The sequence below is a fragment of the Macrotis lagotis genome, chromosome X, assembly GCF_037893015.1.
Source record: "Macrotis lagotis isolate mMagLag1 chromosome X, bilby.v1.9.chrom.fasta, whole genome shotgun sequence".
NCBI lineage: Eukaryota > Metazoa > Chordata > Mammalia > Peramelemorphia > Peramelidae > Macrotis > Macrotis lagotis.
The window spans coordinates 563,180,109-563,207,461 of record NC_133666.1 but is presented as its reverse complement, the minus strand read 5'-3'; the positions used below and the strand labels follow the sequence as shown (position 1 = coordinate 563,207,461).

The 27,353-nt window shown below is 34.2% G+C and overlaps 1 protein-coding gene across 4 annotated transcripts in view; it reads right to left on the bottom strand.

Annotated features, from left to right (window-relative positions):
• The window catches only part of OXR1 (oxidation resistance 1), a 567,726-nt gene that overhangs the window by 458,249 nt on the left and 82,124 nt on the right, over window positions 1-27,353 (bottom strand). For all 4 annotated transcript variants that reach the window (XM_074201035.1, XM_074201036.1, XM_074201037.1 and 1 more), the window contains exon 2: window positions 17,468-17,608. In XM_074201035.1, the coding sequence (XP_074057136.1) occupies window positions 17,468-17,490 (23 nt within the window). In that variant the 5' untranslated portion in view covers window positions 17,491-17,608. The remainder of the gene's footprint in view (window positions 1-17,467; window positions 17,609-27,353) is intronic.

Sequence of the window (27,353 nt, the reverse complement as noted above, 5' to 3'; positions counted from 1 at the left end):
GTCCTACAATAGTATTTGTAATCAAGCAATCATACTATATGTCAAACACTATGGAAGTTACTGATAATACCTTGTTTATAGGTAAAATATACATTTCATACACACACACATATATATAATAGATTTATATTTACATAATACATTTCTATTCATTATATATATGCACATATTATATGTGTGTGTACATGTGAGTTTAGTGTGAAGTGTTGCTGTTTTTGCTTGTTTAAATTTGTCTATCTAGCTGTGGCTTAAAAGAGATAAAAATATACACTATTTTTACCTAGTATCTCTAGTATTTCCTCCCTCCATCCTTCAGCAAAAAGAGACTTTGATTCCTACCAGCAGAGGAAGCAGGAGTTTGGAGACAGAGTTTGGCTACTTGGCCCTCAGAAAGAAGGGATGCTGAGAATAAGATAGAATTACATTCATCTGCTCTTTAAAATATTATTAGTTTAGAGGGAGCACTTTTTGTTGTCCTGTCATGTCAGATTCTTTGTGACTCCCTGGACCATGGGAGATCAGGTCCTTCTATCTTCTACCATCTCTCAAAGTTTAGCCAAGCTCATTTTCATTGTTTCTATGACATTACCTATTCATTTTATTCTTTGGCATCCCCTTTTCCTTTTGCTCTCAATCTTTCCCAGGGTCTTTTCCAGTGAATTCCATCTCCTCATAATGTAGTCATAATATTTAAGCTCCACCTTCAGTAATTGTCTTTCCAACAGATAATCTAAATTAATTTCTTTGAGTACTGACTAACTGATTTCCATGTTCTCCATGAGACTCTCAAAAGTCTTCTCCAGCTCTGCAATTTGAAAGCATTGATTCTACAGCATTCAGCAGTCCTTATAGCCCAACTGTCACAGCCTTGCATTGCTACTAGAAAAACAACAGCTTTAATTCTATGGGTCTTTCCTGGCAAGATAATGTCTCTGCTTTTTAATATAATGTCTGGATTTGCCATAGTTTCCTTCCAAGGAAAAGGTGTCTTATAATTTCATGGTTGTGGTCACTGTGGACCTTTGAGTCCAAGAATATATAAAATCTGACACGTTTCCATTTCTTTTTCCTTCTGTTTGCCAGAAAGTGATAGGACTAGTTGCCAAGATCTTAGTTATGCTGTTTTTTTAAGATTAAACTTAAAGTCAGCTGTTTCACTCTCTTCTTTCATTCTCATCAATAAACTTCTTAATTCTTTGCTATCTGTCATCAGCATAGTGCCATCTGCATAGCTTAGATTGTTCATGTTTCTCCCAGGAATCTTAATTTTGGCTTTTGATTCATCCAGTCTGGTTTTTTCATGATTTACTCTGCGTTTAAGTTAAATAAGTAAGGTGATAATATACAGTCTTCTCATATTCCTTTTCCAATCTTAAACCAATCAGTTGTTCTAGGTTTGGTTTTCACTGATGCTTTTTGACCTGGAAACAATTAAGATGATCTAGTACTGCCATCTCTTTAAGGACTTGTCACATTTTGTTATGATCCCCAAGGTCAAAAGCTTTAACATATTCAATGAAGCAGAATTCCCTTGCTTTCTCTATAATCCAGTGAATGTTGGCAATTTGATTTCTAGCTACTCTGAAAGCCAGGATGTTCTGGTATTTCTTGGTTCACATATTGCAGAAGCTTAAGTTGTAGAATTTAAGCAAGATCTTGTTGAATGCAATTATGCAGCAATTTAAACATTCTTTGGCATGGCCCTTCTTTATCACTGGGAAGTAAACTGATCTTTTCCAATCCAGTGACCACTCTTGAGTTTTCCAAATTTTCTGACATATTGAGTACAGAACTTTAAAAGTACCATCTTTTAGAATTTTAAATACCTAAGCTGGATTTCAATCACTTCCACTAGCCTTAGTGTTAACAAGACTTTCTAAGGCTCACTTGACTTCATTCAAGATCAGTAACCAAACCATCATGTTAGAATGAAATTCTTGCTCTATTTCTTAACAAAGAAATATCCCAATTTCTATCCCAAGACTTGCCACCTTCCTGTCAGATGCCAGTTCATTCTATAATGAACATATAGAGAAAATAGTAAACACACCCATTCATTCCAGTTGACAGCAAAACAGAAATAAGAAAGTATTCATATAAGCATACATATCAGACAATATAAATTAAGTAAGCTCCCCCTTTAAAATTGAGATAATTCAACTCAATCAAGGGAGAGAATTCGAGATTTCACCCAAGGGGAAATTCCCTAAGCCTCTATTATAGTAAACTGGAGATATGGAAAAGTCTCTCTTTCTCTCTCTCTCTCTCTCTCTCTCTCTCTCCAGTGATCTGAAGAGAAGTTGGAATAGTACATCTTCTTTCTCAGAGATAGGATTTCAGAGGAGCCCAGAAAGGACAAGATCTCTTCTTTTCTCTTCTCTCCTCTCCATCCCTCACCAACTCTACCCTACCCATCCCCATACACAGGTATAGAGCATTGAGTAATCAATCTTATCTGTGAGGAGAGACTTATTCCCGTGATCCTTTAAGTCAAGCAGTTACACATACATACATACATACATACACACAAATACACAGAGGGGGTATTTCTTATATTTTTAAGACTTTGGTTTTTATTTTGTTTGGTTAATTTTGGGGGGAAGGGTCATAAAGTATCTGCAACAGATACTTCAATCTAAAGCATATTGAAAAGAGACAATATACAAAGATACAATATATACTTTCATTTCTGTTTATAGGAAATTTTAATTTTAATGTAACAGCTGGAAGCAACTCCTCCCCAGCTCACAAGATGTATCACCTAGGTAGGTTCAAGATATACTAAGGATCTCTATAACCCTAAAGTATAACTCCTAATCCCACTTCATGTATTTATCTGTAATACTCTTCCAGGACACAAATTTTACAAATTTAGTGAAATGGAATAGTAAGAAAAGGTACAGCAAAATATCCCTCCCCATTAATCTCGAGCTCATTTTTACTAGTACCAGTAGGTAGTCACCATAGAGAAGCATGAACTAGTAGTTGATAAATATAGGGAAATTAAAGACATATCCAGAACACATCAGAGGTGCACAAAATATATGCCATTCTGTATATATTTGCTCCTTGAAACAAGAATAGGGAAAAGAGAAAGTCTATGAAGATGGAGTCTAGTTTATTGACCAATTGAGTATCAGAAAGTAGGCAGAACAGTCCAGAATAAGGAGAAAGTTCAGCAAAGTGAAGAAGAGGGCAAAGCTAAAGGTGAAGTAAGCAAAATAGTACCACTTATATAAGAATATTAAAGCTCTCACATGAATAGCACTACTGGCTATAATGGCCAATATATCTAGCACAGAACATTTTGCCACTAGGCAGTCAGTAAATATTTGTTGAATGAATTAATAAATTTAGAACAGAGTTAGAGATACTCTAAATGTAAATATGCAGTAATAAACAGTTCATCTAGATGTGATAATTAGTCAGAACATTGTTAAATATTTAAGTGTTCTGTTCGCAACTTCCAGAAGTTAATAAAAAAACTTAATCTAGGACAATAAAACTAAAAGTTGTTATCATTTTTAAAAATATAGTGGAAATTCAGAACCTAATGAATGGCACATTTTTTTGACAAATCAGTTTTTCTAAAAATTCATATTTCAGAATAAATTGATTTTTATGTGATTAATTCATGAGTTTTACAAAGTGTTCATTTAGGATTAAACAAATCTAGTTTTTTAGGATTTTTTAAGTGTGAAATATACCAACAGAATTTTCAAGTTGGAAAAGATCTTTGTGATTATCAAGTATAACCTGAATCTGAACAAGAATCCCTTCTACCATATGATTCCTTAATGATCTCCAGGGAGACTACCACCCCAGAGTAGGTCACTACTTGGCTACCTGTTAGAAAATCAAGCCTAAATGGCTCATTTATCATTGAAGAAGACATTTATTATAATATCCATTACTCAGTGCTTCCCTATTCCATCATATTCCCCATCACATATTCTAAGATGCAGTGACATTGGTCTCCTTGCTATTCCTCAAACAAGACATTGATTTCATCTGGAACATTTTCATTGACTGTTGCTAAAAATCTCTAAAAATCTATCCTTCCTGGCTTCCTCCATGTTCCATCTTAAAAATCATCATCATCTATGAGAAACTTTTTCTAATACTCTCTCCTCTCTACCGCCTTTCCTTTGTTAATTATCTCCAATTTATCCTTAATATAACTGATTTTTAAATATTTTCATACTGTCATACTCAGTTTCATGGTAGACTGAGGTTTTTGAGATCAGGATCTGACTTTTTTTTAAAACTTTCTTAATTTCTTAGTGCTTAGCATAGAGCCTCATACATAGTAGCTGCTTAATAATTGCATGCTAGTTGTTGACTAAGACTATGTTATTGTTATCTTCGTTTTCCTAGCACTTAGCACAGTGCTTTGACCAAAGAAGGAATCTAATAAATTTTATTGGTTTAGATATCAAAGTGTGTGAAACTAACAGTGTAAAATAATCACAACAGTAATCTGTAGAAAATTTATATTCTGAATGTAAAAACAGTAAAATATCATGCAAGTATTTCATTAAGTCCCCTCATCTTGTAAATGCATGGCTACGTGAGAAACTTTCCGCAGTGCCATCAAATGAATATTGGTACATTGAGTTACAAAGATTTCATCCTTTAATTTCACTGGATGGTCGAGGCTACTCCCAATCACATCCCTAGTACTCCTTCCCTCATCGCATTCTTATGAAATGCCAAAAGTTATATTAAAAGAAACCTATACAGACAGCTATTGCCTAGGCTCTATTACCACAGATGATTCTGTAAAAATAATTTTTTGCCACAGGCTTTCTCTGGCTGCCTGTCCTCCATTCCTGGAATATTTGTCCTCCTCATTTTCACCTACTGACTTCCTTGGCTTCCATGACTTGTCTCAATTAAGAGCTCATCTTTTATAGAAAGACTTTCCCAACAACTTTTAATTCCTAGTGCCTTCTCTCTCTCTTAATTATTTCAAATTTATCCTGTATATAACTTAATTTACATAAATTTGTTTTTATGTTGTCTCCCTCCATCAAACTCTAAACTCCTTGAGGGCAAGGACTGTCTTTCGCCTCTTTCTGCAACCCCTGTGCTTGGAACATAATAGGCACTTAATAAAATTTTACTGATTTACTATGAAAACTTTGGCAAAAATGTTTGAATGCAATTATACAAGTACATAATTTAATTTTATATTTCACTTTCTTTAGTTAAACTAATTCTTTCCCTTCTACTCCTTTTCCTTTTCAATAGGCTAAAAAATAATCAGAGAAGTTAATGAGTTTATCTTTACAGTGGATCTAGAACTCTCCATTAGTGGTTTTCAAACATTTTGGTTTTTAGGATGTCTTTACATCTTAAAAAAATTACTAAGGATACCAAATGATATTTTCTAATGTGGGTTATACCTATGTGTATTTGATGTATTATAAATTAAAATATTTTAGTAATATTATGAAAATAGTTTTGACCTTAAGGTCCTCCTGAAAGTATCTCAAGAACCCTGCAAGATCCCAAAAGCATGCTTTTGAGAACCACTGCTTTTAAACAATAATTCACCTCTTATTTGGAAGGTTTGGGGTTTAGAAAAATGGCAGGAGACTTCCTAAACTCACTCTTCCCTTTAGATCTGCAGTGAAGCATTAAGTAAGCCAGTTTGTTTAAGAGAATGAGCTCTAGGGAATTATATCTTTATAAGTTTTGATGGTGCTTTTCTTGAAAAGTGACACTCAACCAGCTAAATTAAGAAAAAATTCTGGTATTTAGGATATTTTCAAAGGGAAAATGTTGTTTCACTACAGATCTGTCATCATCACTTCTCTTCTTTCATTTCTTTTACAAATTGTTATCATTTATTCCTACTTCACAAATACAAATAAAGAAAAATTTACTTTTCTATTGGGAAACAAAAACCATAAAAAAACAGAATATGCTAATGACTGGGAGGGGATAACTAGAGAGGCAAGCTCTCTCTTTAATTTTGCAGAGGCCTCCTTAATGAAGATTCTCAATAAGTTGAGTAGAATGCTATAATATAGATATTCAATAACCTTATGGTCATATTCAGTTCCCTCAGTGAATAATCAATTTAATGGGTGAAGATAATGAAGGCCTGAAGAAGTAAAATGACTTGCCTAAGATCAGAAATAGATTTAGTGGAAGACTCAGGGTTGAAATTCAAGTCTCTCCATCTTACAGTTCAATGCTCTTTCCACTATGGTAATGAAAATCTAGAGGTTTTACCCACCCTGGCATATAGTAACTACAAAGCAGTGCTTTTAAAATAAATGTCTGTGGCAAATTGAGAATGCTGCTGGCTTATTTTATAGGCTTACAAATAATGATGATGATGATGATATTTGTCCTTCATTTTTGAAGAAGAGCATGATATCAAAGAGGTGATATCATGACAAGCACATGAATTGGACTTGAGTGAGGGGGTGCTATGCTAAGTCGCCAGTCTCACTTTTTCTTCCAGAACCATCTGAATCAAGTGGTCAGATATGAATCAGGACTGGAGATGGCCCTGGATGTGAAACAATCAGGGTTAAGTGACTTGCCCAAAGTCAATAGTTGATAAAAATCAAGATTCTGAGGTCACATTCAAACTCCTGTCCTCCTGACTCCAAGGCCAAATGCTCTTTCCACTGTGCCTGGGCTGCCTGGGCTACCTAGGCAGCCCCATCCTGCTGCATAGGCAACATTTTGTCCAGGGATAAGCCAGGGATCAGAACCCAGTGCCAACATAAAAAACCTGGGTCTAAACTCTCTATACCCTAGGAACAGAGTTCAAAAAATCAAAATAAGCAAAATAGCTAAAAAAGTGTTAGCCATAGAAAGCTTACTAGGCAGATATGCAGTATATGCATATAAGAATAAATGAATGATTGATTGAATGAATGAATGAATAAAAAAATTAAAAATTTACTATGTGCCACTGTATGGCAAACCACTCCAGTCTCTTTGCCAAGAAAATCCCAATGGGGTCATGAAGAGTCGGATATGATGGAAATGACAGAACATCATGTGCTAAGTACTGTTCTAAGTGCTGGGGATTCCAATACAAAAGTATTATAGCCCCTACTATCAAAGAACTAATAACAGTGAAGAAAGAAGACATATGAGAATAGACAAGGTTAGAGGAGTCACAAGGTTGGTGAATTGGTTCTGAGGGCAGTAACTTGACATTCCCTTCCCAGAAGCAATGGTACTATTGAAATTAATGCCTTTATCGATCCCATTGTTTCCAATTTGGCTCATCTTCCAGTACATACCTGCTAGGTCAGCACATAGGGTTAATCAGACTCTCAGGAAGCCAGATGCCATATGAACTTTGAGCCCATCTCCTAACTGAGAGTCTGAAGATAGTAACATGGGCTTTAATCCCAACTCCCCTTACCTCTAAACTCATTTCCCTGTGATGTAGCAATGGGGGAAGAACTGAGACATTTAGAAAATCTACATTTACCTGGATTGTAAACTTGTCTATGAAGTAACATGACAGCTCTCTCCACCCTTTAAAAACTGTATTTATCAAGATTATCTTGTTCTTATTACAAAAAAGTTATCTTCAAATGCAGTTGGTTTGAAGCTCATGTTGGTCCCAGGCCCATGTTGGTCCATCATGGCTATCCCATTTTAGCCTTGGTGTTTTTAATTAACTTCTTTTAATTTTATCTACCTGAGTTTTGCCTCTCTAATCAGGATGAATGTCTGAACAAAGATTTTCTTTTAACAGTATTGGTGATTTGATTATTGGATCCAGAGAAAAGTGGAAAGTATACATGGTGGGGGAGGGGAGAGAATAAGGAAGATAGTACAATGACCATAGAAGATGACTCCTTAGCTGAATGGGATGCAAAGCATTGGAATGGGGGAGACTAGAAATCTTGGGCTAAGTAAGCCTGTATTCGGTCCCCAATCAAAACAGCACAACTACATGCTAAGTATTCCAAATTGAGTCCATTAATTTCTCCAGGGACAGGGCAAATAGATTACAGAACTCACTGGGTTTTGATTCAGGTAGGGAGAAGTAAGATAGCAGCAGGGCAGATGGTTGGAAGGCTGGCTGGGACATAGGTATGAGTTTAAACATTTCAGATCTGTAATACCATGACTAATATAGAAATATGTAGATAAACTTTAGAAAATATCTCAATGGGGGCAGTTGAGTGGCAGTACCAGCCCTGGAGTCAGGAGGATCTGAGTTCTAATCCAGTTTCAGACACTTAATAGCTTTAACATCCTGGACAAGTCATTAAACCCCAACTTTCTCCTCAAAAACCTCCAAAACAAATTTACAAAAAAGAAAATATTTCAGTGACAAAAACACTTCTATGCTTTTTCATATTCTTAAAGTAATTTGAAATCACGTTCTATATTCTTCATTCCATTAGGAGAGGGACAAGCTAGGCTGGCACAGTGGATAGAACACTGGCCTCGAAGTCAGAAGGATCTGAATTCAAATCCATTCTCAAACACTTAACATTTAGCAGCTAAGTAAACCTCACCAAAAGAAATAAACAAAAAACAAAACAAAAGCAAAAAACTAATTAGGTGAAAAAGTAATTCAAAATAAACATCAAGCAATAAAATGACATGATGGATAATGGGCTGTCCTGGAATCTTTCTGGGTTCAAGCTCTGCCTCTAATACATATTGATGATGTTATCCTGGTACCTCTGTAAGATTTTAATAATCAGAGCAATAGTTGATAGGCATTGGTGGAGGGAATTTTCTTATTAGGAGCTCTTCTCTTCACTACTGAAATTAATAGATTAAATAAAAATATGCATGTATGCATGTATCTAGTATGGATCTACAAAGCCAAGGCTTAAGTTCTAAATTACATGAACAATTTCTTACAAGGATTCATTTACACAGGAACTTTTTTTTTCTTTTAGAATTTTGCAAGGCAAATGGGGTTAAGTGGCTTGCCCAAGGCCACATAGCTAGGTAATTATTAAGTGTCTGAGGCCGGATTTGAACTCAGGTCCTCCTGACTCCAGGGCTGGTGTTCTATCCATTGCACCACCTAGCCACCCCTACACAGGAACTTTTGAGGATGAACAAACCATTGGTCAGATAAATTAGTTTAGGAGGAACAGGAAGAGTCTCCACACAGCATCAATAAAGGGTAAACTGTGATGCAACCAATGGAAACTGTGTTGGAAGAGTAAGATGACTAATGTCACCATTTCCTCTTTTCCAAAGTAATTACAGGGTTGCAGTCAGAGGACCCTGGCTTAAAACTGATCCTGCTACTGAAATGACCTTGGATAAAGAACTCATCTTCCCTGGGCTGAGTGTATGTCCTTAGCATTAAACTGAGAGGGCTGGATTAGATGACCTATAAGAATCTTTCCTCCTTGAAGTCTGTGATCTCATGTGCCTGAGTACTAACTTCATGAGGGGGAAAAATCAAAGTTTACTCATGGTCATAGAAAGTAGATGATTCATTCTGTTTTTAAAAGGTTTAGTGAGAGGTTTAGTGAATTAATTCAAAGTTAACTTGAACTGTTTGAATTAGAAACAATTAAGTAAAATGAAGCACATTGACTATAGAACACTATAAAATCAGACTTATTTGGATTAATTCAGTTTAGACATCTTAAATTTGGGGCATTTGGGGTCTTTAAGAAATATATAGGAAAACTCGATAATTTCACCACTAATCAACGCTCAGTAGCCCTTTCAAGGTCCTGACTCTCAAATCATACTCAAGGGTGAAAGAGTTTAAAAGAAACATCAAATATGGGTTGGAAAATTAGTTACATTTTTAGAAACCAAGAAGAAAAATATATAAAGAAACATTGAGAACTCAAAATGTGAAAATAAACCTTTTTTGCATATTAACTAATTCATTGAAATTATGCCATAAATCTTTCAAATGTATCTGTTTTAATGAGAAAATTTGTAAGTATTCTGCTTTATTCTTCTCATTTATTTTATTAGTCATGCTCCAAATTCATACTATTCAAATCTAAAACTTGAAGGCCACAAAATAAATGTAAAGAAAATAGCATATTGAATTCTATTTAAGGCTATATGGTTTTACTGCATAATCAGATTCTGCATTGATAATAATGGATCATCAGACTGGTTTCTTTATTTTGTTAAATTGACCAATATGCATAACAATATATGCATAACAAACTGAGTGTCACATTCCTCTAACAATTGAAACTGATTTATAAATATAGCTCAACACTTCCAAAGATTTGTGGTATAGGGTAAGATAGTGGATTGACTTGGACTTGTAGTAGTAAGTTCTGAGTTTGAATGTTATCTTAATATTAGCTTTGTGACCCTGGGCAAAGTCACAACTTTTCAGCTTACAGTTTCCTCATCTATTGAAAGCAGGTAATAGTAGCATTTACCTTAGAGGCTCATTATTTGGATCAAATAGGATAACAGGTAAAGTGTTTTGGAAACAATAACTACTATTACATTCCTTTCATCAAAGCAAATCACAGATTCTCTTAACACTCAGTAGATAAGTTACTTTGCACCCAAAGTAGTCATCATCTGACAGTCAACATTCTAGTGACCCTTCTCTTAACTTGACTAGGCTGGTCTCTGGACATCAGGTTTGCAGAGCTGAAATAAATGGGAAAGTAAAGCAAAATATCTGAGAAGACACAACTCTTCAATTAATCAAGGATCCATTAATAGCTCTCCGAGTTATAAAAGTGTCTTCTTATTAAAGTTTTGACAGTTACCAAAATTTAAATGAATTTTTGCTGGAGTTAAATAATAGCAAAAATAATGATGAATTAAGAGGTTGACATTTATGTGTAGAACTTCAAAGTTTGCAAAATATTTTACTTATATTATCTCAAAATATAAATTTTATTATAATAATCTTGGTTTTATAGATAAGAGTGCTGAAACTTACAGAGATGTTTTAAATCATATCCATGAATTCAGATTCATTACCGAATCTCAAAATATACTGCATATACTCTGATAGTACCAAAATTTAGTTGACTAGCAGTAACATCATCATCATCATCATCATCATCATCATCATCATTATCACTTCCAACCAAAATTATGAGAACCCTTCAAATGAAATAATTTGGTATACATAAAACATTTTGTAAGTAACAAAGTTAATATACATCTCACTTGACTTTTATTTAGCTGCTACATTCAATCCCCTTCAACACATAAAGTTGTAGTTAATCTCACCCGGCTGAATATCACCCCCCCCTTTTTTTTGCCAAGGCAATAGGGTTAAGTGGCTTGCCCAAGGCCACACAGCTAAGTAATTATTAAGTGTCTGAGGTCAGATTTGAACTCAGGTACTCCTGACTCCAGGGTCAGTGCTCTATCTACTGCCACATAGCCAGCCCCCTGCTGAATATCTAAAGCCCTCAGAATGGGGCTTGAACAACAGAGAATTATTTTATATTCTCAGTAAATAGTGGCATAAGTACTCATTGTCATTGTTTTATAAGAGTGGGCTTTTATTCTTTGGAGAATAATAAAAGCAATGTCATAATTCAGAGATCTGGATGACAAAAGAGAAGACAATGACATTAGTGTCCTCTCAAGGTCAGAAGGGCAGTGTTTTGAGATGTTTTCCCAGGAAATGAAGGATTTTTGCTGAACCAATAGATGCCCTCTCACCTGACACTGAAACCAATGGTGAATATTTGGAAATGGACCAAGCAGGGTTAGAAGTACAGCTTTTAGCTAGGAAACAGAGTGAAACTAATTGGACCCTTTGAGAATTGAACATGCAAACCCTAACCTCATTAGCACTACATGAAAACTCAGTGTAGGAACCCTATCACAACTTACAGAACAATAATAACTTTTCAAAAAAAGCAGTCTATGCCTTATTGAAATTTGCTCTTAAGAACAAACAGTAAATGCAATTGTGTTTTGCTAAGGATTTGGTTGCTCCAGAAATATCTTGTCAGAAACAGATATATTGAGAAAAATATCTAGTATTTAGCAATTAATTTTGTAACAATAATAATAAAAATAATAAAAATTAAATTTCATTCTATGTGCTATTTCTACTTGAAGAACCAGGAAGAAGCTCAAGATAGATGTGAGCAGGATGTGATACATTAACAACAAAAATATGTATAGCTATACCAAAAGGATGATTTTAGAAAATTAAAAGATTGAATGTTCAGTTAACTAGAATACAGAATTAGAAATAGAAACCATTTATCCTCCATTGGTAATCAAACAACAGCAAAAATAAAAACAAAACCCTCTGTCTTCTGCAAGGGCATTTAGTTGTCAGTTGTCCATGTTCCCTCCCCCCCATTCTTTTTCCCTCAATAATCTTGAATTTATGCATTCATTTTTGTATATATTTTGTGTATTCTTATTTATGTACATGCTCAGATAGAATATAAATTCTTTCAGGACAGGGACTGATTTATTTTTTTTGTATTCTCAACGCATAGTAGGCACTGAATAACTACTTGTTAATTAGTTGAATGATGGCAGTGTGGAGGGAAAAAAGATACAGGATAATAGCATAAACATTAGCAGAGTCTAGGAAATATTCTTTTTTTTTAATTTAAGGATAAGGTAGAACTGAACATATTAAGGAAGAGAAGCAGCAGGAAACAGAGATCATCAATGTGCATTCCAGTAAATCACTGATCAAAAAAACATTCATGATGACTGAATGCTAAAGTAACAATATGTAAAGTATTAGCAAACTTTCCAGATATTCACAAAGAACATTACATTTTATGATATCAGTAAAGAAAAAAATCTCTTTCATTCACAGATAATTCATTAGGAAGTGACAGATTTCATATGTCATTGTGTTCTCTAATCTTTGATCAAGGACCAGAGGGGATTTTGTAAAAACTAGCAAATATGATACTAAAACTTAAGTTTAGTAATAAATACAGATTTGTTTTTACTATTAGATTATAAGATATTTGATTCATTTTTGTTTAGTTCTTGTTGAGTGATCAATGTCCTTGTCAAACAGAATAGTAACTGCTTTTAGAATAGGGTCATTTTGGCAAGGTTCATATTTTAGTGGGGTTTTTTTTATTTCTCATACAACCTTGCAACTGTAATATGGGCAGCATCCAGCAGATGGTGGGTATACCTTGGTTAATAGAATTAAGATCAGCAATTCAACTCTGAAGGCATGGATAATAGTTTCTGAGAGGTAGCCAAAGCAATAAACTGGTAGGCTTGGACTTGAACCATCTGAATTCCAAGGATATAAAGTATAAAAATATACCTGGTAGTTTAAATAAAAGTGCAAGAATTTATTTCCCATTCCCTGTATCAAAATAACAATTTTCAGATGATCCAGTAGTCATCTGAAACTGACAGACTGATCCATTGAAATGTTGTTGCAATTCACAAGAGAAGAATGGGTCTTGGAAAAGGAATGGCAAAGAGGAGTTGCTATTACTTAGAGATGAAGAGACACTAAGTTATGAAAAGAGGAAGACTGAGAGTAAAGAGCAAAAAAAAAAGAGTAAAAGAGCAAATCACCTTGAAATGGTGGGTAGGGAGCCTCTGATCACCAAAACAATTCCATGCTCAAAGTCAGGGCTCATATTTTAATTAGAAATCACAACTATATAGAAAACAAAGGGTGTATTACAGAAAAAAAAAAAAAACTAAACCTCATAAACATTGTTTTGAAACCTTGGTGGTTAATGGGGATTAATGCTATGTAAATCCCTTCAAGGCTCAGTATCTGAGCACCTGCTTCTGAGATAGCCTTAGGTCAGTCCTGCAGTGATGTAAATAAAGTTTCATCAAATGCCTATCCTTTAGATGTTTTAGTCACCCTGTATACTCAGGGCCACAATTACATGAAATGGAGGCAATGACTAATCTAGTAAAATCTGCTGGCACTGAAAGAAGTGTGAACATCTAGTCCAGACCTTGTATTTCGAAGATAAGAAAATGTGAGCTAAACTGACTTGTCCAAGTTAGAAGCAGGGTAACTACATTTTAATTACAAAATATGAGTAGCTAACTAACCCTCTCAGAGAAATATTAATAAGATTAAAAACTGTTCTATAATCATATGAAGAAATAGTTCATTGGTTAACTCATGCAACCACTATCTTAATTTAACATGCCATTTAATCATATTTTAAGGGACAAATTTCCTTTTTTTTGTACTAAATTTTGTATCTGTTCCTGAGAACTAAAAATTCAGAGCTGCCTAAGGTCTTGTCTGTGATACTTTGGGAGTTAAGGCTTAAATTCAACGTTTAATTTAGCATCTAACTGGGGATATAATTTGTTTACATATCGTTTATTCCAAAGATGTGACATCTGAATGGGGAATCTTTTTCTTTGCATAGCTTCTCATGGCAACCCTCTTTTCACTTTGTCTTATGGCTGGCTCCAATTAAAGTGTAATTTATATATCCTCTCTTCCCCTCCCCCAGTGTCTCCCTTTCTGGTGAATCTAATGGATCAGTGAGGTCATTCACAAAGGCATTTCTTCCAGTGTGGCCACTCACAACTCCTTCCTGACTGCCCAACCTGTATTACTTCCAACATTCTGAGGGTTCGCCATCAATCATCTGGCTGATCACTGTGGTCCTCTTCGATACCAAAGGACTAGTAGTAGGGATTCTGAGGGCTCTCTTACTCTGAATATTGTATGAAGAGAAAGGGAGTGAAGGCAAGCTCTTCAACAGTTCAACACTTATAATAGGACTAGAATATTTTTCTCTTTCTGGTCACTAGATCATAGACTTAGAAGTGAAAAGGACCCCACGAGTCATGCAGTACATCCCATTTTAACAATAAGGTAACTGGGGACCAAAAGAAGATTCATGACTTGGGCAAGGTTACACTGATTATGTTGTTGAGTTGTAGAGTCAATATTCAATCCACTTCTTCTATCAAGGTCTACTGTGAGCTAATTAACTCTCCAATTGCTTCTACTTTCTGTGAATGCTTCTTTAGCTTTTTACAACCTATTAAGTCATAGAGATTTCTCAGTTTATAGTTTTGCTTCAAGTGACCAACTCCACCCCACTCTCACCACTCCAAACAGATATACATATATATATATATATATATATATATTTCTTTCAGAACATTACTTCAAAAAATTAGATACATCAAGCATTTTCTGAACATTTGAAACCATAATTTCTTCACATTAGGATATCAAGATTGAAATTCTTTTCATATTTGATTAAACATAACAAACTAAAATGAATCATTGAGCCTTAGGTTTGTTTTTGCCAAAATGTGGACCAGAAGGCATTCTGAACCATATTTAAAAAAAGGAAAGAGAGAGAGAGAGAGAGAGAGAGTCTGACAGAGGGATGTGGGGTAGGGGGAGAGAGCAGGAGACTGCAATCAAAAATACTGAGAGTTGATTTTTTTTGAGGGGGTAGCAATATAAGATGTTCTTCATTTCATGTTTCTATAAACTGTATAGATCACTACTAGGCCCAGAGGAATATTTGAGGTGTGGAACACGAAACAAATCTCAATGCAAATTAAAGGCATCCATTGGGTGAGCTGACTTCGGATATCCAGGACATGGAAATTGATTAGTGAAATGGTATCATGAACATATCTTATACACAAATTTTATCTTAGTCATGAAATTAATTCAAATCACATTAAAGCATAAAAAAGCAAATAAGATATTCATAATTTCAAAGGCTACGCAGCTTAAAAAATACAGCCCATTCTTAGGATGTATCAAAAGTTTTCAGCTCACAACAGAATTAAGATTGCATAATTAAGATGAGATGCAGACTAGCCAGTTGGCTTTCAATTCCTTCCTTTAAGTTTGTTCTGCTAAGCACATACTACTATCTAGTTAGCAGCTGAATAATTGCTGTGGTATAGATGGGATATTACCAATAATATATTGGAGCTACTTTCCATTTGATGAATACATCCTTAGGGAGCAATGAATTGTGTATTTCTTAGTTTAATGTTGTCACTGACTTTATCTATTCTTGTTTGGCATACAGCCAGTCTCAAGTTCATAAGAAGCCATAATGGAAAAATCCTGACACTACCCCTTCTAACTCATGCTTAGTTAGCTACCAGTAAAAGAAGGCCCTTAGACCTAATTGCCATAGTTCTATACAGCAAAGAGACTAAAGAAATAAAAAAAAATAGCATAGGTGTTCTTTTTTGTGGCACAGATCTGTTAACAGATTTAATTTGTTATCAATTGGTCATCAATTAGAGAATGATTGAACAAATTATGGTAAATGAATGTAATAGAATATTACTTTGAAGTAAAGAAATAATGAAGGGAATGATTTCAAAGAACTCTGGCAACACCTGTGAACTTTATAGAGCAAACTATGCATTTTGAGAAGAACAATTTATATAATAACTTTAGAAGAATTAAGAACAGATCAATTCAATGGAATGGTATTCCACTTCTTGACACAGAAATAATGGATTTAATGTTCAGAATGAGACATATATTTTTGGACATGGACAATGTGGAACTTTTTTGGTTGACTATACATATTTGTTTTTTCTAACTCAGTGGGAGGGTGGCTGGCAGGCAAGAGGAAAAAAAAGACATGTTACTGCAAAAAAAATTAACTAAAAAGCCAAATGCTTAATTATGTCACTTGTCTCTAAGGAAGGTATTAAACTAAACCAAAAACAGTCTGGTGGAAAAAGTAAAGCTAAGTTTAGGTCAATGTCTTGTGTTAGTCTGAGTGTTCATGATTTACATTTTCAGCACACAAAGATAAAAAAAAGTGTAGTATAGAATTAAACAGAAACTTCAGTTGGAAAACTGTCTAGGTTTTCCTTGACTTTTTTCCTCTATACTCAGCAACAGGGTATATTTTTGATAGACACACTGTGGATTCCTAAAACTGTATTCACAAATTCTCTCTAGAAATCTAATATAATTAGTTTAATCATATAAATAACTGCTAAATAGTCTATGGCTCCAAGTCATTCATTCCCAATATTAGCATAGATAGCTTGCTTCTATATACCAAACAACTATAAGAAAAGAACTGAAAGACTGAGGTTAGAAGTCCAGATAGCCAAAGATCTTAAAAATAATGCTCCTCTTAAGGTCTGAGTTCTGATAATTTTCATTTTAGGTTTTTCCACAGAGATACAAGCTCTGGATTAAAGGAGGGATCAAATAGTCTAACTTTGTGGCTTTCAGTTCCAAACCTATCAGGCTAAAATAAAGGGCATGTAAAGGGTAAAAAAGGCTATGTGTTCCTAGTCCTCTCTCTTCCAGAGAAGAGGGTTCCAGCTATAAGTGGAACTCAGGATGCACCAGGAGCTACCAGCAGATGCTTGGGGCTGGACTGTGCTTTAACTGCTATCCTAGAACATTTGCATCCTTTCTTCCCACACTAGACCAGAAGGCATCTTTCAAGATTCCAAGAGATGTTCTGATTTCCAAGACCAATCAACCAAAACCTCACAAAATATTAACATCATATAGTAGTTGCATTTGCAATTTGAGGAGCAATCTATTTACCATGATAGATTGGATGTAGACATTGTTGCATACAGGTCAGTAGGTCTTTTCCAGGGTCCAAAATAGGTGATGGAAAGTCAAGATTCCTGGGTACTGCTCTCAGTTTTGCCTCAGGTGCTCTACAACAATATTTCAGTTGACCTATATGGAAAATTAATATAATTAATTTTAATCACATGGTAGACACAGATTTTTCTGAAACTTACATTGATAGGTAGTTTGAGGCAAACAGTAAAATTTCATGATGTTTGGTTTTTACTTACTACATAAAACAAAAACCATCCAGAACACCTTATTTTGGGGGTCTATGTGTTTGTTTTTATCTGACAATATCTCAAATCTAAAACTTTTCTTTAAAATAGAAGAATAGCTTCTTCAATAAAGAAAACTCAGCAAAGCCTCAACCCATATTTACATATCAAATCCAAAAGAAATCAGACCAGAGAGCTTACCTGCATACATATAAGAGGCATTCAGATTATATATGCTGAAAGAGTCAAATGAATGCAATGAATTTCTGGGAACAAATACACACATTCCTATTCTAGATGAAGATTCTATCTGTGGGGATTTGGTACTTGTCTTTCAACTGACTATTACAGCTACTTATCCTGTGAAGTAATAAAATTCCAATATTTCTAGTTTAACTCTTTGGGAAGGAAATTAGGTTCATATATATACATATATATATATATCATCTTCAATAATTATTTGTTTTCTATGTCACTGTGTCATTATTCAGGAAGTATATATTTGCAACTAGTAAAATTAAGACAGATTCTTCCCAGGGTTTTGTTGTATGTTAGGCAATTTAGGAGGGACATTTACCTATTCGGGATGCTGAATACCTACTTCTTAAGGGACTACCAATAAACAGTAAGTAGACAGTAGTATCCATTAAGTTTTTGAACTTGTTCATTTAATAGATTTTTTAAAAATATAAATATTTTTATTAGTTCTTGGAGACTGTGTCAAATTAACATTTAATCTTGCAGAATCCTGAGCTCAATTAAGATTTTCTTCAACAGAAGAATGTGGTACATATAATGAAGTTTGGTCATACTACTTAATGATAGGATACATTTATTTTCCATAATTCTTTGGAATTGATTTCATCAATAGCTGACATGAAGCTAAAGAATACATTTCTTTTCCAGTCATTTATATGTAATGTGTTTCAATGTGGACACTGAATAGTTGTTTCTATACATATACCTGGAGTTTACCTAAGATTATTCCATTAGAGAATTTATTGAAGTTATATAACATTTGTATAATGATCTCATTTGAACTTTTAACAGAATCTACTATATTATTATACATTTTGATATTTTGATGAATGTTTTCTATAATGCTATTTGAATATTACACATTCCTAGAGATTACCTTACTGAAGAGATTCTAAGATTTTAAATTGTAGGGTACCCAACCACAACCCCTCCCTTGGGCCAGGGCATATGGCTATGGACATAAAATGCCCTCAATAAAATTTGAGAAATTGAACCCATAAGAAAAACAAACTTTGTTAGTCTTTAATTTTTAATGTTATCTTGACAAAAGTCTGTTATGTACATATTTTTAAATTTAACAAATTAATTTATATATTATTAATATGTTTCTCCATTAAAGTCCTATTCTGCTGCTAAAAAGGCTTTGGAGAACAGGCATTGAGAAGCACTATATGCCTGTTCAAGAACTATACTAGCTCACTATCTGACATCTGAATCCCAAGAGATGATTTTCATGGCAAGTTAAGAGAAACTATTTCCATTAATTTAGAGAATACTCACATGGATGAAATAATAAATCTTACAATATATCAATGCATTAATCCCTTTAATGATATATAGAGACTGTATGTGATTTCATGGCTATTGAGAATTTTCAGATAAGAAAAATTCCTCTACCAAACCAGGTCAGCACTTTCCTTGCAAACTGTCATCCTAGAGAGTTGCCTAAAGTGCCTAAAGTACCTAAAGCACTGAGAAATTAATTGACTTGTTTATGGTCAGATATATCCAATTCAAAGACAGGACTTGAACCCAAATCTTTCTAACTCTTAGGTCACTTCTCCAACTGCTATGCCATATGCATATTATAAATATATAGATTACAAATCATATACAGATTATAAATATATATAATCACACATGTATATATGCCTCTTGAACAAAAATGAATCTTGGAGTTTAAATTGATAATTCATTGCAAATATGACATCAGTTTTCATACTTGTAAGTAGATTGATGACCTCCCTCCCAAACAATTGACTAATTAAACGCAACATTTATTAACAACCTACTTACAAGCAATGGATGGTAGTATTATGGAAACAAAAATGAACCAATTCAAAGTCCCTAAATTCAAAGAGCTTAAAATCCAGTTAGGAGAAGAAGATAGTTATGAATATTACTTTGACACGAGAATGTGTTAAGAAGTCCTAATTCAGTGATAAATATTTAAGAAGGAAGAAATCAAATTCCATAACTGGTGAAATCAGTGAAGGAAGATTTTAAACTGAACCGTAAAGGAAGAGGAAAAATTTCTTGGAAAAGGCCATGCATTGCAGATTTGGGGAACAGGTAGCATAAGATCATAGGAGTGGAAGTGATAGGAAAAAAGGTTGGCAGAGTAGGCTGGAGCAGACTCTAGAGAATTCTGAAAGAAGAATTATGCATTTTATGGCTTAAGAATGGAAAGCCACTGAAGGTTTTCCACCATGAAAAGGATGTAGGAGGGACTTGAGTCCTTGGATGAAGCCTAAGACAGTGAAATGAAAGCTTAGAGAACTGAAATTTATTAAAATGATCCAGATTAGAGATAACTTTCACAGTTTTCTATCCCTGGTTCTTCTAAGTCTCATAGTTTCATATCCTCAGAGATAACTTGAACTTCTTAATCTCCCTAACCCTATATTTTAGTTACCAAACCCTGTTATTTCTACCTCCTCAACATTTTTCACATCTGATGCCTTCTCTCTACTCACCACTTTGATATAGATTTTCATTTACTTTTACATAGATTAGTATTGTGATGGCTTTTTACTTGGCCTTCCCATCTATTGGCTATCTTCCAAACAGCAGTCAAAATAATGACCTTTGTGCAGACTTGACTTTTAGTCAATTAACACTAGTGATTCCATTAAAATATAAACTTCTGTTTAGCTATTAAAGATTTTTGCAAACTGGCTCCAACATATAATTTTGAAGGGTGGGAGGCAATCATTGAGCGGAAGGGGGGGTGGTTGTTGGTGGCAGGCTGACAGGAGCACAGAGCTAGTAAGTGTCTGAGATTTGAATTCAGATCCTCCTGACTCCAACTCTGGTGTTCTATACTCTGTATCACCTAGCTGCCCCTTTACTCTACTATTCCTGCCTCAGTATATTCTACTATCCATTCCACATTTTTTAATTTAGCTCATTTGACTTTCTTACTGATTCTCACACAGAATACTCTTTCATCTCTGTGCCTTTGCCTAGAATATACACTTTCCATCTGCTTCATAGAATCCCTTTCTTTCCTTAAGACTTCAAATTCCACCTTCTATATGAAACCTATCTTAATTTCCCTTAAATTTTAGTACCATTTGCTTAAATGTTAGTATCAATAACTTTATATTTAATTACCTTGTATGAATTTGGATTTATTCTCTTTATGCTCATACTATATATCTATATCTATATGCTTAGAGATGTATCTTTATCTTCCTCTTCTAATGTAAGATCTTGGAAACAGGAAATTTTTCACTTTTGTCATAGGGCCAGCACATGGCAGGTGTTTAATAAAGGTCTGTGGGTTGGTTGGTTGATTAATAAGGAGGATGTGAACCAGAAGGTTTTTATTGAGAATAGAAAGCAGAACTACTAATAGATCCGAGGTGACTGAGGTTGGTAAGGAGTTGAAAATGATTTCAAGCCTGAATTTTTAGGAGAATTGTAGTACCTTCAACAGAAATAGTGAATCTAAGTAGAATTTCAATGGTGCATCAGTATTGGAAGTACATGAAAATGGATATCTGAAATTTTTAATACAAATGTTAAGAGCTCCATCAAAGCATACGTGCTCTAATAATAGGTATGTACACACATTGTCTCTCTCTCTCTCTCTCTCACTCTCTCTCTCTCCATATAGATAGATATAGATATGGATATGGATATAGATATGGATATGGATATAGATACAGATATAGATATAGATAGATATTATGTCCCTACAGATATTATATAGCAATAAAGATACTGATAGAGATAGCCTGCTCTATTTATGTATGAGTTTAAGTACACATAACCTCTCTTATAAGGTAAGGTGTTATTTTTACTTTAAATTCACATTCTCCAAAATTTTTGTGCTAGTTAATTCAGCCTTGGAAAGATCATTTTCTGGACTTCACTTTCTTCATCTGTCAAATGAAAGAGTCATATTTGATGACCTCTAACATCCCTTCCAGGCATAAATAAGTTGCTCTTAGGTTTCTTTCTCTAGAAACTGACTTTCCTGGCCTTCAGGATCCCCTTTCCCTCCTCACCACCCCTTTAAAAATTTTTTTCTTTGTAACTTCTATTTGATTTCCGGGCCTGTTTCCTTTATGGCATATAGCCAAACTACTAATACTAGCAAGTGAACTCCTAGGACCATTTTTTTTCCCCTAATAACCTGTGTATACTCAAATGGATGGAGATAAACTTTAATTAAGGAATTAAATTTGGATTAAAGGCTATTTATTTTTCTCTAGTCTTCCCTCCATTTCTCCCTCTACTCTTCCTTAACCTATCCCCTTGCCTTCTTAAACCTTGAAATATTTCTTGGACATTTGAAGTTCATGTACCTTCAGTTGATTATCAGTGGAAATTGACAGGATTTTGTGGCAAATATCTAAACCAATCATTACAGGGAGATTAATTGTGTTACCTGGGGTATAGATGCAAACTTCATGGAGGTTTCTCATTCTTATTCAGACACTATCAGGCTTTTGAGATTTCGTTTTCATAATAGTGGACTGCTCACTTCTATCAATTTGGGCCTGGATCTTCTTTAGGAAGCAGTTTGAATCTATCTCCAACCCTAGGTTCTTGACCTTGAACTTGACATAGTCTCTAAAGGATAAGCAAAGTAGGGGAGTAGGACAATTGTCCAACAGGAATATTTTCCCTGGGCTAGGAGTGTATCCTGGCTATGCCAGGCTAAAACAAGCCTTTGAACTGGCTTAAGAATTTCAGTGTATTCAGCTTGCAGATGGGTACACATTGTGTGTAACCTTGGAAATCAGCTAAGGAAGGCTTGATGTGTTCTCTCCCTCTTCTACAGCTGTCATATTCCTTGTGTTAAAGCCCTTCCAAGAAAGCTATTTGTATTCTATGAGCACACCAGGAATTGCAAGAAGCATAAATAGCAATATCTTGAGTGCTTTTTTGATTACTGAAAGCATCTACTTCAGAAATACTTCCTTTGTTCAAATGTCTACAACCACTTTTGTAGTAACCAAAGAAATAGGGACCTATATCTTATAGAAGATTCTGCATATTCATTCAATATTTGAAGGAATAATAATTTCAAAATATGGGAGTGTTTTAGACTTCATGGAGCTTTCTCTTCCAGCAAGACTTTCTCAGAAATTGCTGAAGCAGAAATTTTATTCTTTATTCAAAGGAAAGTAAATCAAATTTTCTATGTAGGAGGAGTGGAAAGGAGACTAGCTCTGAAGTCAAGAGACTTAGGTTCAAATATTACCCTTAGAGTTCACTATCAAGCAAGCCACTACTTTGGGTGTTCTGGTTTCATTGTTTTTAAGATAAGGTGAACAGGCTAGATGACCTCTAGAGTCCCTACACTTCTAGATCTATGATGTTAAATAAGACACTTTTATAACTTTAAAGTCAATTCTGAAATTGTCCATCTAAAGTTTTTTTATTCAAAATTCTAGGGATATTTCTTTTTAGGCTGTTCAAACAAAATAGTACTGAGTCCTTTTTTTTAAAAAAGCATACTATGATATCTTCCTCCAATTTTCTAGAAAATAGTGAATAATAAAGTTTAATGAGCAAAATAAAAATTCTCAATTCAATTACAAATTCAATAAAAAGAAAATCTTGCAATTAAAAATATATTAGTTTTTAAATCTTGATGATATTTTAGTAATATTATATCCTAAGAACTCATGAGTTCTTTAATATTCTATCTCTCCAAGATCACAGCATTTTCATAATTGAAAGGGACAACATTTTTATAATTGAAAAAGACCTCAGTAGCCAACTTTGTGGTTGTTCAGTTATTTTCTATTGTGTCTGACTTTTCTAGTCCCCACTTAGGGGTTTCTTGGAAAAGATACTGGAGTGGTTTGCCATTTCCTTCTCTAACCCAGGATCACACAACAAGTAAGTCTGAGACCTGATCTGAACTTAGACTTCCTAACTCCAAACAATATACTTTACCACCTAACTGCTCCAGAAGCCATCTACTATAATCCATATAGGAAAGAATTCACATAACTCATATAATTGTATGTAAGCATACAACTCCTTGTTTTTTATTTACTTACTTTTTTAAATATTCATTTTTATATTATGACTTCTAAATTATTTTCCTCATTCCAGTCCTTCCTCCATCCATTGAAAAGGCAGGTTATATAACACTCATTTCATGTGCTCCAACCTCTATTTGAAAATATTCAGTGTCAGAACTTACATCCAAGGTAGTTTATTTTCCTTTTGGACATTTCTAATTTTTGGAAATTTTTTCCTGACATCTTCTAAATTTTCTTCTTTGCCCACTATTCTTGGTTCTACTCTCTGAAAATAAACAGAATAATTCCTTCTCTATATGATATCCTAGTCACCATCCTGGTTACCATCTTTTGGATACTCTATATATTTTCTTTTCTTTTTTAAAAAAAATTATTTATTTAAAGCAATGGGTTAAGTGACTTGCTATGTGACTTGTTTAGGTCACACGGGCAATTATTAAGTGTCTGAGGTCATATTTGAACTCAGGTATTCCTGACTCCAGGGACAGTGCTCTATCCACTGTCCCACCTAGCTATCCCTACTCTCCATATTTTCAAAGCCTTTCTTATATTATGACACCCACAACTAAATGCATTACTCTAGAGGCCAGATGGCCTGATAAGGACATAAAAATTCTTTCACTTTTTAATCCCTGGAAGCTTTGCTTCTGTTTAGGCAATCCATTGTTTCTGGCATTTTAGCAGGCATGAATTAAAGGAAATAATATTTGCATAACAAATGTGAATAAAATGTCCATAGGCAACTGCTTGCTTTTTTTCTATTTAAGTTATATTAGAAAGCAGTGTTGAATTAATTTAAATTAATTTTCTCCTCCTTTTAAAAGTATGTCTTTAGTGAGTCAAGAGAAAAGTATCTTATTTTTCCCTAAAAGAGTCTTTGATTTTCACTTTGCAAGCATAGATGTACTTAATTATCACTTTTGATTATGCCATCAAATAGTCACACAGGCATACTAAGCTACAGTTATAATCTTTGTCATGGAAGCAAAACAGAAAGGAATTTAAAATGCTGCAGACCATTGCAGAGATAAGACCCTGCTCATAGAGGTCTTAAATAACTACTGAATTTTATTAAACTCACATATTTCCTCCTCCACAAGTCCTCCCTGATCATCCTCTTCCCCATCCCCTAGTGGAGAAGAAGTATCACATATTGATGTACTATGTTTATTCTTGTATTTTAATTGCAAATAATTCCTGAATCATACTTTATGATGTGGAACTTTGTTCTCACACAACAGTAAACTTCATCCGTCCAGTATGAAATTCAAAGACATTCGTGAAATGAAAACACAACTTCACTAAAAGTCATTAATATCCTTTAATCCTATAATGGGCTTTAGCCTAAAGACACATTGGTTCAGGATAGCTTCCAAATTACTTCTTTGTACTCCATTCAAGGACCAAATGAGATCCTGACGCAAAAGCCCTTTGCTAAGTGTAGAGTGTTGTTCAAATAGAAGGTATCATAATTATTAATATATTTATGTGGCAAATTCATTGCTTAGGGAGGTTGGTGAACTTTGCCAGATCATCAGAGGGACATTAGAAGTCAGACTACAATAATTACAAGTGTCACGGGTCAAGGAAAGAGGAATCCTTGATGTCCAAATCTCTCCCAATGGTCTGCTATTATCATTCAAGACTCATGGTCTTTGTCAATGTATCATGTTTAGATAACTTCATAGAACAAACACATTTGGTCATGATTATCTTAACAGATGACTGCTTCCTAATGATAGCTTGGAAGGAAAGGAGACTCTGGAAAAAATAGACAGGAAGATAAAATTAACTTGACAGGGTAGTCTAGATCATCAGACATGGCTATGTAGAGTAGGTTTAGGAGTATCATTCTTGGTACCAAAAAACTGGAAGAAAGTATTTCAAGGAGAAATGGGACAACTCAAAAACTTAAATATCTTTTCTAATTTGGTTAGACCCCAGCCTAGTACCAAAGACTTTTTTCTTTTATTTATATGCATCCTCCTCCAACTCTTTTATATACCTTCACATCCTGTATAATTCTTGCCCATTATCCTCCATGAAAGATTTATTCCAATATGTCAAATAATCTTTCTTTGATTCTCTCAAATATCTTGAGGATAGCAATATATTGCCTAGGCAGTTCATTTGTGTTCTCTCATTCACTAGGTCAATCAATTTAGCAAAAGTTTGCTGTTCAACATATATATATATATATATATATATATATAATATATATATTATATATATATAATATATACACACACACACACACACACACACACACACACACACACATACACACACTCTTTTTCATTGTACTGTCCTAAAATACTTTTAGGACACTTCTCTAAGACATTATCAATTAATTAAACTACAAGTATTTATTAAATTCTAACTTTGTTCCAGACCCCTTTGCTAAGTGCCACATGTGATGAAATATATGAGCAGACCCACACGTTTAAGGAACTTATATTTTATTGAGGGAAACACGCAAATTTATGAATAAATGTAAAATAAATAACAAGAATAAATAAGTGCAGGGATCAGGATAAGTTTCTTGTTGTAAGGCATTTGAGTTAAGCTCTCAACAAAGCAGCTAATTTTTCCCTATACTGTATTTAGCCTTTCCATCTCCTTCTTGAATAACTTATAGCTTCAAGTCTATCCAGTGTTTCAATATCTGCAAACCTTTGAGCATCACTAGGAGAATGTTAATGTGAAAGAGATATCTTTCACAGGAAGCAGTAGATTATTTCCTAGATGCGATTCAGGTTTCATATTCTCCTCCTACAGCTCACTGCCCATCTACAGCTCCTGTCCAATGTTAGAAGTACAGTCATATTCATCCTGTGCATGTCATCTTTCTTGATGGTCTTTAGATAGAAATTGTCTGAGAACAAATCACTATCCTGCTAATATATTTTATGTTTAATATTCTATTGAATATTGTACTGTTAACTTTTAGTAATTGAATAAGAATGTTGAAATAGAATTTCATTTTCTGCAGGCTTGCCAAAAGCAAGTCTAATAGTATACAGGATGACAGAGCTGACATGTAGCTTTCATCCTTCCTCTATATGGCTTTAATTTCTCCCTCATAAGTATGGACATTTTAAAATCCTTTCATTTCATTTTGAAGAGTGGGAGAATTTGTTATGGTAGATATGTATTTAAAATGTCTTTTTAAAATTTCAACCTATAACAATTCATCAGTTTTAATTTTATTTGCTGAATTCTAAACCTCAAATTCTTTCTTCTGTTCAATTATTACCTAACTTGCCACCTTTCAGACATTCAAACTTACAACCTAGATATCATCCTCAATTCTATACTAGTACTTGTTTTACATATCCAGTCTGGGGTCAATCCAGTAGTTTCTAC